This window comes from Adelges cooleyi, unplaced genomic scaffold (genome assembly GCF_023614345.1).
Source record: "Adelges cooleyi isolate 19-005CV unplaced genomic scaffold, UGA_ACOO_1.1 ACOO_flye_CR_arks_rails_tigmint_CR_PRNA_8, whole genome shotgun sequence".
NCBI lineage: Eukaryota > Metazoa > Arthropoda > Insecta > Hemiptera > Adelgidae > Adelges > Adelges cooleyi.
The window spans coordinates 1,872,747-1,888,040 of NW_026096513.1; the positions used below are offsets into that span (position 1 = coordinate 1,872,747).

General features: G+C 39.3%; 1 protein-coding gene across 2 annotated transcripts in view; it reads right to left on the reverse strand.

Moving 5' to 3' along the window:
- LOC126845589 (POU domain protein 2-like) overlaps positions 1-15,294 on the reverse strand; it is a 39,556-nt gene that overhangs the window by 3,267 nt on the left and 20,995 nt on the right. Inside the window, exons 1-3 of one of the 2 annotated variants that reach the window (XM_050584316.1) lie at positions 9,657-9,834; positions 4,473-4,529; positions 2,284-2,423 (exon numbers count right to left, since the gene is read on the reverse strand). In XM_050584316.1, coding sequence (XP_050440273.1) covers positions 2,284-2,423; positions 4,473-4,529; positions 9,657-9,726 — 267 coding nt within the window. In that variant the 5' untranslated portion in view covers positions 9,727-9,834. Of the gene's footprint in view, positions 1-2,283; positions 2,424-4,472; positions 4,530-9,656; positions 9,835-15,294 lie in introns of those variants that run through there. The other variant, XM_050584315.1, reaches the window with a different exon arrangement.

The window sequence follows — 15,294 nt, forward strand, 5'->3', positions numbered from 1 at the left end:
ACCGAGATACTTGTTACAAGCAACGAAAGTAATTGTCGAGTAAGTTTGCGCGGAAAAAAGAAAAACGCGCGTGGTAAAAACCTTTTGGGACTGCGGTGGCACTTAACTTTTCCCGTCGACCAGGAAAACCCATTAAAACGATATGCACATTGACACAAAGCGGGCAGGAGAGAACACGTACGCACTCTTAATCAATTCCCATCAAACAATACCATTGTCATTGCTCCTCCGCCTTCGCGGCCCCCTTAATAATCTCCCTGGCCGCTGTCAAAAATGCCTTTTATTTAATTATAACTTATATACACCTAATTCCCTTCCCGAGCACACGGTTGCCGCCAATCATTATAGTTTTCCACCGCTTCTCCTCTACGTACGCACTTAAATTGACTCCCTACCGTGTTTTTGGCCAAAAGTTTTCCACAACCGGCGTGAGCTCTGTTAATAAAAGTAACACGGTCGCACTTACACACCATCGATTTTCCTATTGCCCCCATTCGTTTGGTATATTTTCAAAATAATGATTTAACACAGCTCGTCAGAACGGCAGAACCCGACCACACAAACGGAAGTTAATATATTATCGTGTGCGGCGGCGATCCTCGTTCGTTTTACATTATTGTAAAATACATATTCGATGAGAGAAAGAGAGAGGAGTCTGGTCATCGCCGACGCGTTTACCGGCACAGCCGCGAGGGAGATCTCTTTATACATATTTTTTTTCGCACGCCGCATATGAGTTTTTTATTTATTTAAATGCCACGCGGCTGACCCTTTTTTTTTTTTGTTACCGTAGTTGGCGCTATATATATACATATATATTTTGCTTATACGCCGGACTATATTAAAGTAGGGTCGAATCGAATATATTGGATGGCGGCCCCGGGGCCAAAGGAGAACCACCGCTCGCGGTGCATTTAATCTGCGGCAAAAGACGCCGTAAATGTTTAAATATTCCAGTGGATAGTAAGCGAGAAGGGGAGAAGGAGGAGGGGGTTAGACGGTTCAAAGGCATGTGAATACGTTTACTCGAAAGTCGTGTGTGTGTGTGCACGACGGAAAGGCACAAACCGTTAGGTAGGTAGGTACGGTATAGTGTAACCACCGGCGTACGTCAAGCGGAAACGTCTGGTAAAAAAGTCGGTCTAAAGGATTGATTTGTTTCGGGACCATCACAGGAATGTGCGACAACGGCGTTAAAAACAAAAACAAGATGACAATAATATAACTAATCTGTGGTTTTCCGAGAAAAGGAGACGCGAGCCAGACACGACCGCGATGATGTCGAGGCTGAAAAATATCGGCAACGTCCCGCGGCGCATAATGTTGAACAAAAAAACAAAAAAAGTAAATAAGTAACGCGCCAATAAACAAATGAGTTTTTTACTGCGGCGAGAAAATCAAACAAAACGGATACGGTAATTAGTATGTAAGCGCGCGTCACGAGCCGCGGATGTATACACTATTATATACCTACATATTGTAATAAATGTATGCCCAGCAAGAGTAGCTGCTTGTCCCCTTTAATTACGTCCCCCGGGGCGACGGCGGAGGAACACCTAAGTTAATCGACAAGGCGTAAAAAACCAACAACGGCATGCAGACAGTACACATGATGATAATTAATACAACCACTTTGAATATACAAGTACAACAATATATTGACTACCCATTAAATTTCCGATATTTTGTCACAACTTATAACTTTGAGCTACGGTAAAATTATTCAATAGATAAATGAAATCTCGGGGTCACATTCCACAGCGATGATTCTATAATGATTGACTTGGGCGCCAAAATCCCAAATAGACCCAGCCCAAAAGCTCATTCCATCGCTCATCGATAATAATATGAACTTCCAAGATGATAGCAATCGAAACTCAAAAGTAGCACATCAAAATAGTCTATCAAAAGTATGCATACACGTTTGCTAGTTATTTATTATGATTTTTTCATTATGTTTTAGTATTTGTACGAGTTGTTGCCTTTTCTTAATAATATATGCTTTCTTCAACATCAAAAATAGTTAATTTTGTTTTTTTAATTATTGTTTTGTCAATACTAGTCTGTTGTCGCCGAGTTTAAAAATATACAAAATACGAAGGTTTGTGATTTACAAGACCTACGGTTTTTTTCTGTTGCTATTTTTAGAAAAGAATAATAATATTTCGGTTAAAAACAAAAATTTGTCAACCGTACATTGGACAACAAGAAATGAGAAATCCACTGCATCCGTCAGACGCGTTTATACCTATTATTATATTATTGTACGCATTTAATATTTACCAAATTTAACGCTCCGGTCCTGTCCGGCGATCCGCCGTCCGAATTGAGCAACAAATCGCTTCCGGTACTGTCCTCGCTGTGATTGACTATGTCGTCTACCGCCCTTTCATCATCGTCGACGTCATCGTCGCCGTTGTCGTCTGCACAAAAAAAAATTTTAACTTAAAAAAACACATTAATCACCAGTTATATTTTTTTTTTAAAAAAAGGCAGTTAAGATCCATAACCGATTCAGGGTGGAAAAAATTATTATCATAGTTTAACAAACTAATGCCCGAGTATTATCGAACACACATTAGTACACGGTCAGGCCGTCGCCATGTATAATATGTAATTTGCAGATAAATCATTCTGGCGCACTTTTGTTGTTGGGCTCGTGCCCTACCCGCCGGTGGTGTATATACATATGTTGTACTTAAAGGGGGACTACTAGACGAGACAGCACGAGCCGCCCGTTGAAACCATTGTGTACGAGAGGGAAAGGGTTTAAAAAATATTAATACATTATTATTATTATCGAATAATTTACGCTTGTATAATACCTTGAACCGTGATTGGACGGATGATGAATCGTCGTTATTGTAGAGCGAGGGACAAAAGAGGAACGGGACATATAAAAAAAAACCTACTCCATAACTAAGTAGTGTACTTTAGCAATTGGTTAGTTATGCAAACGAGGGTCGAGACCAATATGGCTACCCCTTTTTTTTTTTTTTAACCCGCACACGCCCAATTTATATATCCGTGCCGGTAATTTTTTTAACCCTTATCGATGGGCGAATTAGCATATATAACAAATGTATTATAGTGTATACGAATGGTATTTATAGCGCCATTGCAATTTACAGACACTGCGTGTGACATCTTCTACAGCCAATCCGTCCCGATTCTCTCAGCAAATCTCGTTGTCTTTATTATCTCTACTCATAATAGTTTCCTTTTATTTTACATATACTCGCCCATTCATAATTTCAGTACTACCATTTTTTTTTTTTTTATTCAAAGCTCCAATTCGCGTTTTATAACTCTAGGGACATAGTCCGTTCCATCAAGCATCGACCAAATTGTTTTACACTGTTTACAAGTGCACAGGGACTTCACTATGTTGTCTATGAGTGTAAGACAGCGCTAGGTCCAGTGGTGAATAGTAGTGGAGGGTTGTTGCGTCTACTATAGATTTTTATGCGACCGCCGATTGGGACATAATTGAAAATCTCCAAAAAGCGGTGGCAGTAGACATGCTGGTGCCCGTATGTCTGGGCGGCGAGGCGGAATATAAAATAAATGTAAATACATACAAACACACCATACACACACTACAAAGCGTGCGCTCAATTGAGTTTGAAATTAGAACAACTTTTGTGCGTTCGTTTTTAAAACGGTTATTATCGTTTGTAAATTGGAGGAAAATCTTGCTGAATCACCGCGACAACTACCCCTATATGCGGGTGAAAACTGAAATAGTAAATATATTCTGGGGGTTTTTTTTGGCCCGAAAAAAAAATATACATTTTCCCTGGTCGTGTCAATCACGCGTGAGCGTAGGAGAAGCATAATATTATTTTCCCATAATATCATAATCATGTGCGAGAAAGCGAAAAAACAGTTTCTCGAGCGCCCCCGAGCACGGCAAATCGAACCGTGTGCACTTTTGCATGCAGAATCGGGGTTTTTTTTTTACTTACCCCATTTTCACCCTCTTACTACATACATTATTATGTTTTACATTACAGCACTCGAGTGCGACCCCTAAAATATACGTCCGAGGTCAATCCGCTACTATAATATGTTATTATTATCCTATATCCCAAACGATTATTTTTCCATGAATATACTATTCTATATCCCTCGAATAACTCAAGTTATTTTTTGGAAAATGTATGGAAAAGTAGTCAATAATTTTACCAGTAAATTACGCCAATCATTTTTTTTTTTTTATAAACACGGAGTGATTTGATTTGTTTCATTAATTCAACTAGCTAATTATTAATTTTTAAAAAAAACTGCAACAGTTGTACTTCTAAAATAATATACATTTTTTAAAAAATACCTATATTTATGTTATAACTTATATAATTATTATTGTTATATCTCTCTAACATGTAAAAATAACGATATTCTGAAAGTAGGGAGCCACTAATTTGACGAGATGGGCAAAATTGAAAATGAAAAAAATTATAGATTATTACCTTCTTCGGGCATTGGCGACGGAGATTTGGGGCTCTTGATACTTTCGGCGTCGGTACCTGTAACAAAACAAACGGACAAACATTACTCTCGAGTATTCGATTTCACACAATATGCGATGAAGATAATGATATAAGAAATAAGGGTTGTGTCAAAAGGGTTGCGGCCATAGCTCGTGCTGTCGTTTTTGTTCCTGTGTCCGGACGCGAGCTCTCCCCCTCGACGGCGGCAGTGGCGGCGAACACAAACGCACACACATAATATAGCCCATAGAGATTGGGTGGGTTTTTGTGAATAGAGAAACGGGCACGAGATGATATTATTATTGTATACGTATAGCTTAGCTTGTTATTATATTGCGCTCTACATATATGTACGGTATACCTGATTTATACACGCCTTGATATTCTATCGTTAGTGGGTACGTGTCGCGCACTTCTATTGTAACAGATATAACAGAGAGGGTAGCCGATTCTGCTGGTAAAGAAGCGGTCGACGATAGTGGTGGACGATAAGAGTCAGATAAAACATTTTTACAATAGCGCTGACTAATCGGCTAGCCCCAAACACCCGTTAATTACGATAGGATATTAATTAATTACCTATTAAACAACCCTCACGTATGCAAACGACACAACACGAGCTATGTTTTGTTTTAATCGACCAAACAGGTGTCTTGCTTGGCGCGCACTGCACGTAGTTAAACATACACAATAATGGGTAACATAAATAAGACGGTTCCGGTATCAATTTATATCACACGGTTCATATTAGCTGTTCTATATGCGGTATGTCAATAATGAACACCAAGAGATAAGTTTTGCAAATTCTTGAGGTTTGAATTTCGAATAATCTGCCATGATGATAAGACAAGTTCATGTCGAGCAGTTAAGTCACACCGCCATGGTCAGTTCTACTGATAACGATTACACGACTGCGTGGTATTACCTATTTGTCTAAATGTATCACTCTAGCTGAACGTTTCCGTTAAGGCCAGTGAAAACAAACACACACACACGGTGCGCGGTCCAAGTTCTGTTGGCTTTTTAATTCCATAATTTCCCAACGGGCTATGAGCTCTGTGTACGCGTAACGAGAATAGGGCACAACGTTGTCGACGGAAAACTTTATTATTAATTTTTCAATCGCGATATCCCCCCCCCAAGTATCCTTTGCGGCGGTCTTGGCGATTTTTGCGGTGTCCGTGTCGTTAAAGTCCGGACTGAACGGACGACGAAAAATAATAATAAACCGCGCTAAGACGTTATAAAGACACCCTTTGCGGGTAAATGGGGTATTGCCTAAGAGATTCCGGTGGTGTATGGACAGGTTTAGAGAAAACACCGAAATCTGACGGGTGGCATCGACTATTATAAACGGGAAAAAGAGTGAAGGAAAAAAAAAAGATAAAGGCCGTAAGTAGCGGTGTATCCCCACGGGTGACATTTGGCGTTCGAAAGCGCGATTTGGTCAGAAGTGATGTGTCTTATTTATATATAAACGGAACGTGGTAAAAAAAAAAAAACGAAAGAACAGACAACCCGAACGCCCCACGGCCATTTATTACGTTTAACCTCGGCGGACTCGGGTTCTCCTCGTTGGCCGTAATAATAGTAATAATAGTATGTTCTTTTGGGGAGAAAATTTAAATTTATATGCGCCCCAAAAGTGAACACAAGTTACAGTCGAACACGTCCAACACCAAGTACTGATAGAAATATTGTAATAGATTGTACAGCAGACGTGTATCGACAGTCGAAACGGCCGATTTGCCACGAACCGCATTTATGAGAATTGTCTGTCAAAAGTGTACATAACACAGTGGCGAGTTTGACGTATCTAACCGGTGGTAGTAAAATATAAAAAATGCAAAGGCATTTGCACGAATCAACCGACATGAAAACACCGACGCGTGCCCGTCAGACCCGTCCTTATAATATGCTTATACTACGACAGCCAGACGCTAAATTATTAACACTGAAAACCTCGAAATTAAATTAGTCCAGGTATTAGGTAGTATCCCCCCCCAACCACAAAAAAAAATGTACAATAATATTTCAACTCGATATTTTTGTACTTATTAGTTTTTGTTTTTTTACCTGACATAAATTATTTAAGGATCACCGGAAACAATATGGTTTTTATCGAAGGACGTCCCATTCGAACAACCGCCCGTTTTCCATACACAAATCTATACTGTTTTTAAGTACACGACTATGTCCCTGGAACGTATGGATATATGTATTCTATCAAGGCAACAATAATCGTTTTGACAAATACAAAACTCTGAAAATCCGGACTTTACTTAACTCCGACTGCAGTACACGTTATTATAATATACATAACACATGACTCATTTAGATATCGATCGGTTCGTTTAGTTTGTGTGTGTGACATATTTACTAATACCCTCGTGAACACAACAGGAACGGCGTTGATGGTGCATGCGTAATCCGTAATATCGATGGAAAATACCCAAAAACTAGGGTAGTTTTTGTCTCTGCACACAGCAGCAAACAGCGCATGTACACACACACACACACACACATATATATATATATATTATATTATTACAGAAGTGCTCTGCGAAGTGAACGCTCGGCACACGTATATTCATTATATTATTTGCCCCAAAAGCGTGTACACATATATATATATATATTGTGTGTGTGGCTATACGTATCGCAGATGTTGGCTCGGGGGCGGACGACTGCTGGGTACACATATATTATATAGGGGTCAGCGGCAAATCTTGCATATTATATATGGCCGTGAATCATTCGCCGTGTACAAAGGGCGAACACGCGGTTTGAATTGCATTTCCCGCAGAAAAAAAAATATGAATAAATAAATAGCTACCGAAAAACGAGACCGCTTAAATTTAAACTCCGAATACAACATAAATAGAGATACAAATTCGGATAGAACCCGGGGATTACCATTTAAATAATTTAAGCGAGGTCTCGAAGAAGGTCGTCGGGGTTTTGGGTCGTCGTGTATAAGCGGTATAAAAAAAAAATAGAGAAAAAATAAAGGGCTAAAAAAATACTCCCTCGCCAAAAAAATAAATAAACGGCCAGCACAGGGGTACCTATATTGTTGTTTTTGTTTGTCCTGTCCATATAGGACGACGCTCCGCTGTTGGCACCACGACGTGGAACCGACATTGGGTTCGACAAAAATATAATATATAAAATTTATGTAAATTTAGTAAGTACTAGCCCTAACACGGGGATTATAGGCTGTGACATGTGTGCCCCCACGCGCGTGAGATTTACAATATTTATTAGGGTATTAAAATTATTGGGATGGTGTTTTTTTTTGCATTTGCATTTGAATTTATATATTTTCTATACACACAAACACCAGGTCTTGGCGGCGGCGGCACGTAGAAATGTTCCATTGTACATACGTGCACCACCATCAACGGCCGTTGTGCATATAATATAATATATATAGATACACACAATAATAATGATAATAATAATAATAATACCACCAGCAGTTTTTGGAAAACGCGATCCGGGTTCGATACGGACATTAATAAAAACGCGCACCGTGAGTGTGTATATACATATATGTATTTTATACAAATATATTATTATTATTATTATTGTTATTATATATTTTCGAATGTCCATTATAATATGCACATGTGCGCGAGCTATATATGCTAATCCCGAGCAGTTGACCACCGAGCCGCAGGTAGTGTGTGCTGTGTTGTACGGGCCAGGTTTCTTTGGAAATCATTTGAATAGACACAACCCAAGTCCTTACACAAAAGGGACCACCGATTCACGATGACGCCAACGCGTTGACCATTTTAACAGTTTTGCTTTTGGCGTATCCCCTCCCCCCCCCCATAATATCACATAATATTATAAACCGTCGATGTATATTTTCATAACAAACGTTTCCTGTGTGTATCTTCAGCACGCACTACTTTTTTGGAAACAATCCACGGTGAAACTTTTCACGCCCCCGTCCGATTATTTCGCATTAAGCCATTTCATTAGACATACAGGGTGGGGGGGGGGTCGTCGTGTACGCCGAACTGGCAATACGGTTTTTTCCGCCTTTCGCTGATATCCCCCGAACGTTAGTAATAATACATGTAAGTACATATACACAGCTTTCCTTCCCCTAACCAGAGCCAAACCGAGACAGAGAAACGACATGTGCGCTACAAAACACCGGAGGCAACACACGGTAAAGAATAACTATTAACTACTCACTTTTGATAACCTCCATCTTACATAAAACATACCGTGACGGGAGTGGTAGCAACTGGCAAGTTGACGATTTTTACGGAATAAAAACTACTATGTTGACTACTGTGTCTGTGGTTCATAGAATCATTATACTATACACATCGAGCACAAGCCATCGGCGGTACGTGCAACACTTGTATAATAATAAATAATATGTAAAAGAACAGACGACCAAAACTAGATAACATAATATTATATCTATAATAAAAGTGGCCTTTTTTTTTTTTTTTCGTAATGGAAATAAGAAGCCCCGAGGGTCATGGCGTCTCGGCCAAGTATTCGTGTTACCGATGTTCACACAATAACAACAGAAATAATAACAACAATAATAATACATAGTGACACAAACAATGCGACGAGTTATCGTAATCGTGTACCTACGTCCATATACATAATATTATCTTATACCTACTACTATGTGTATACCTGTATATAATAATATGTATTAATAATAAGTGTAGACGGATTCCTGCCGGCCGGTCACATATGTCGCGCTATGGAAAACGGCGGCTCTCTGGATACGAACGGACATTTATATTGTAATAAAACGTACTCTAAAAATAGTAACATATACAACACTGTACTTTCTCCCCGGCAAAACAATTATCTGTTAAAACGACCAACGTAATCCGACGACCGTTACCGAAACACAAATGTTTTTTTTTTTTTAATTTTTATGAAATTTGTGATTTGTGCAAGAACCGCCGTTTTTTCGCAATCGGATTTGGTGGGAAAAATAAACAATAATATTATTTCTGTTAATATTATTATGCTAAATAGTGCGAAATCGGATATACGTCGCGGTGGCCTATTTGATTTGATTTTACTTGGCTTACAGACTGTAAAGTACAACACTCGTAAAAGCGTACCGCCAGATAAAACACGTGTAATCAAAATCCTATACTTAGCACTTACTCTGATACGGAAAGTCCTCGGTGATCTCGACAACGGGTTCCATCATTAACGCCATCGTTTCCGTGTCCATAATATAATTAATAGCAATTAATTGTAATGATGGCGATATTATTATTATTGACACATGTGTTCCGGTTGAATACAATAACGGACGGACTAAGACGAGAACGCGGTAGCAAAGATTTGATCGACCGATTTGCCGGACACTTGTCGTCTACTAATACTATTCAAATATATTCAAACCTATTTTCCACGGGCCGTATCTTATCCCCCTACTTAAAACTATACTACCACCGCACGCCACCAGTTATGCATCATTTTTATTACCTGCGCCTACCACACTAGTATCTATGTATTATGCACACACAACACCATCGCGCCTATTATTAAAATCATTACACACCTACGAGAAATCATCCACAAACTTGAAACGAAAATTGTGTCTCAACATTTTCGAACGGCGCCGCGGTCCGGAAAAACAAACAAACTTGTTCATACTATTATGTATACATTATATATACTTATTATACATGTGTAATATTGTGCAAAAATCGCCAGTTCAGAGATACAACCGAATTGACACACACACACGGTCAGTTTGACATCACGTATGCACGCGCACTGATGAATCATATTTCAATGTTTAACGTTTAACGTTTTATTCAAGGAGAAACAACAAGTGTAACGGCATCGAGTCGATTCTTACATTTTTTTCAATAAAATATGATTACTCGAGTTGTTTTTGTTTTGTTTTTTTGCTTGTAACGCGATAACTTGTTACGCGATCGCGAAATTAAATACATTGTTTTTTTTTTTTTTTTTAATTCTACCAAACACACCAAAAACCATTAGCCGTCCGACCAGCGACAATTTTGAGTAGCCCTGCGCAATCTGCATGGTGCCGACCTGCGGGGTTTGTGTCCCTGCCGAATCCCAAAATGCAACGGACAGAGCACGTCCGTCCCGACAGCATTCCAGGCATCCCGCTGATTGCTCTTTTGAATATAAACATCATAATATCATTTATGTACATAATTTTTTTTTTCCGGGCGCAATATCGCACCACTACAAGAGGGACTCTAACTCGGCCTTTGATGTCGATGTTGATATTGCACAGTCTTCCGGCTTTTTGGTCCTTTGAGAGACAAAGGTACATGGGCGAGCGCAGCAAGACGAAAAACCATACACTAAATGACGCCATCGCCACCACCACCTCCACACACACACACACACCCCTGTCTACCCTTTGGGACGTCACTATACTCATTTCACGCGTGTTAAGCACGTTCCCCCTCTCCGGCCCAAGACCCGACGGCAGACGGCTTATCAGTGTCCGCACGCTCGCCTGCGGTACGCGGTCCGTCGTGCGCATTTAAAACATCCAAAAGCAAGACGTCCTCCCCCCAAGCTTTACCAGAGTAAAAAAAACTCCGCATTGTCATCGCGCAGAGTAAAAAACAACCAACGGACAGCAGAGATTACCATTTTTTTTTCCAGAAAAAACACTTACGGTCTTCATCGACAAAAATCACATTTTGTGTACCACCAGTGGATACTGTAGCAGCTGTATGCAATAAAAGCATCAGTCGCGCCCCTGACCAAATGACATTTTTTAAATGAAATTTAATTCGTCATGTACAATTTTTCGCTGCCCTCACTTGTTTAATATTTTGAATGGTGCCAACTTGCCACCACCACACGGCCCGACTCTGTCTGAACAAATTCATATTAAAATAAATAAAGCCCGCTTAAAGTGTTAGTATGAAGTAATCCACGCCGTATATAAAGAGCACGGCGTGTTATTGGATATTAAACCGATAAATTTTGAAGACGCAGCCCATATAATGGCGTGTTAGATGAAATAATAAAAAAATCATATTAACGAATACTTGTTGAGTTTTTATCGCGCACAGCCCATTTAACTATTTAATACACGTCGTTATACGGAACGTGTAACGATCGGTGCTTGTGCGCGCGCCAAGGGGATGGAAATAGCGCAGAGAAAATCTGTAGAAGAGTGAAAAAATAAAATAAAAATGACCGAATACAAAAAGGGGTGAATGATATACACGCGGGCAGTTTATGATGGCATGTTTTCATGGTATTACAACAAGATGTGTGCCCGCCACCCTCGCGAAGCGGCCCGGCAACAGCATACTAGTTTTGTTTTTTTACGCGCTTTTCGCATGTCTGCACATATAAATCAGAGATTCGTAACACCTGCTGCTGAGATCCAATAGTCCCTTTAAACGGACGGAATGAAAAAAATAAAGTAAAATTATACTACCCCAGACTTAGAATAGTATACATTTATATATATATATAAATATGTACGCGCAATGTCTACATTACTACTACAAGGCCGCCAGTGTGCGTTTTGCGAGCACCCCCGCCATACACACATATAAGCGTTTTTCATTGTTTTGTGAAGTTTTTTTTTTTTCACCAGCTAGTACTCGATTATTTAAGAGACCTTTTTTATTCTCTCCGTGTGTACCAAAGCAGGTGCGTTTAAGTGTTTGCGATTATAAAAAAAAAAAAAAAATCCTGAAACGGGAATCCTCACTGGAAATATCTCGGCGTTTTTACCTCTGATCGTCGGAAAGAAGTACAGAAGTTCTTGCTAGTTTTACTAAAATATCAATACTCAATTAGTTTTCCATACAGCATACTTCTAAAACAATGTTATTTAAACACCAAATAGTTTGAAGTGTAAAAGGCCTTTTTCAAGCGCGGTAAACCGGTCAGCAGCAACTCGACATGTTTTATCCATCACGAGTTACTTTTCTGCGCTGGTCATTCTCTTTTGGAACATTGTAAAGAGATCTTGCTTGCATTAAGCGAGACTTGAGCTCGTGACTTTTGCAAAAGAAAAACAAAATGTCTCCCATTTTAACGGAAAAATTAACCGACGCCGTGTTGCACAAACCGTCGGCCGAACAACAATAAGTTTTATTTATTGCGCGCGTACCATTTGTCACGCGACAAAAAAAGGATTTTCATTATACACGGCATTGGGGTGGACCTCGGGGGAAGGGTTGATGACGATGGAGGTAGTTAAAGGTCGTCGTAACGCGCATGCCAATAATACAAAACGATATTATTATTATTATACGAGCCCGATGCCGCCACCGTCGGATCGATGAATAGCGGCGAAAATTGTTTACATTAGGGAACGCGCATAATATACTAATAATATAAAGGTATAGGTACAACGTTTCGATTTTTATTTTTTTATTTAACGTGTATACATAACAATAATGATACGAACGGGGTGTAGCGTTATGGTTGTTCGTATTCAAAAGAGGGGACGACGACAAAACGCGCGCTCCATTGGCTCGAGCTATTTATTCAGTTTTTTATGCGTTTTCGTTTATGTATACCCGCGCGTAACGTTAAAAATAAAAGGGTACAAAAAAACGGTCGGATTTCCACTACCATCACCTGCGTCACGTGCGCCGCTACATCCGCCACTTGTGTGTGTCGAAATGTGCGCACACACACACACACCCTTTTTTTTATTCGCGACAATCGTCGAGAAAATGTATTTCCGATGAAAAAAAAAAAAATACATTTCTCTATTATAACCGATAACGCGACGTTAAGACCCCCGGCAGGAATTCTTTAAAAATCTAATAGTGCTACCACCACCACCACCTTAATATACAAGGAGATGGTTGAAGTTGTTTTTTTCTCGCTCCTCAACGACATTTTTCTAGTAACGTACTTTTTTTCTTCTAGACAATGGACCGCGACGGCGCGCGTCCCTCTCTCCACATACATAATAATACTGTTAAAACGAACAAATGCCACCGGGTAGGCATAGCCTATAAAAAACCGTTATGCAAAAAAGGGGTTACAACCGAAAGGGTTATATATGGTAATTCGTTACCTGATTGGCGCGCGCGCGCTCCCATTTATTATTTAAAATGCATGCGTATCGATCGACCCGACAAAATGGCGATGACTTTTTTAAGAGCCCCGACCGCTATGCACATAATATAATATAATACATAATAATATATTCAAATGTGGCGTCGACGCAGCAACGTCATAACGCGGTCGCCATGACGTGCGCCGGTCGAACATTGATAACTATTAAATAGTTATTAAAAACTGTAATGGTAGTTACTATTTTGTTTTTTATTTAAACATAATATGCAAGTGTAACCGCTACTCAACGATAAGAATTGAATGCTAAAGAAAATGCGTTTTACAAAATCCAAAAACGTATTAGGAAGTGTGACGAGATAAAAAAAACATACAAAAAAAAAACAGCACAATTCAGCTAAAAAAATCAATTTTTGTAGGAACTTTTATTCAACGTTAAAACGAAAATAATTCACTGGCCGACGCGGGTAGGTAAGTAAAAAAAAAACGTAATTTAAATGCCATTGGCCAACCCTAAAACGCTTTATATATTTACGGCGGACCATAAGGTTTTTTCTTCTTTTTTATATTGTCCACCGTAATCGAATTTTGGTCGGTCGACCCTTTCGCACGTTTCTTTGGAGTTTTACTTTAAGTGCCTTTCAATTTCGCACCCATTTACCAGAAGGAGTTTATTTTTTCGAGCTTAAAAAAAAAACGGGTGAAAAGCGGTAGGAGACCACTTGGCCTGCGAACAGCTGTTGGCGAGTACACGGGGTAAATAAATAATAGGAAGCGAATTTACTTTTATTTATTTTTTTGTTTCGCTCGAGTAAAGAGAAAAAAAATCACTTGAAATTCCGTACGTGGCTTTTGACTCTGTTCTTCTCGCTCTTTCTTTTTCTTTCTCTCGCGCCAAGTCTCTTGTAAAAGGTGGACGAGGAGGGGTCAGTTATAAACGGTAAAAATATATACGCGGAAGCGCTAGTCGCAATTTTCGAGTCGATTGAAATGTAAATAGAAATAATTCGGTGACCAAATATAAAAAACAGGGGAAAACGATGAAAACCCGTCGTGTGTGTTCCCGGCGTATTCTCTGTGCAGTGTGTGTGTGTCTTCGCAATAACCTAATGCGAGGCGGCGGCGGAAAATGGAAATGGTTATTTCAAAAGGTCAGTTGAGAGGAACAATAATAACACGGGCGAGAGAAAGAGTACAGTAGTACATAGAAGAGCCAGACGATAAGAGGAGACATGGCAAAGGGCAGATAGCGCGATCCTACAAAGGCCAGTGGATCGGAAAAAGGGGTATGTTAGGACACAAAAAAAAAAAAAATCTACCCTGGACGATGATTGAATATATATTCCTCCCCCAATTTACTTACAGACACGAACGGCTGTGGGAGAATACACTCTTATGCCATACAGTGGATTTGTCATATGTTTTCGTTCTCTTTGACCGCGTGCTCGGAGTTTAATTCTATTAAAAAGTTGAAGACGACCCAAACAGAATAATGCGTTTCGTTTGAAGTAGTTTTTAAATAAAAAAAAAAATAAATAAATAAACGAAAAACTGTAGGTACTTTTTTAATGTATATTGAAGTAGTACCGCAGAAACGATGACAATGATAATAATAATATATATAATGCTCAATGCTGCTTTATTTGTAAGACTTAAATCGGTTTGATTTCGACTGTGGAAACGCCAAAATCGCATTAACGGAGATTTCTATTATTTTGATTGCATTCGACTTTAATTTCCAGCAATA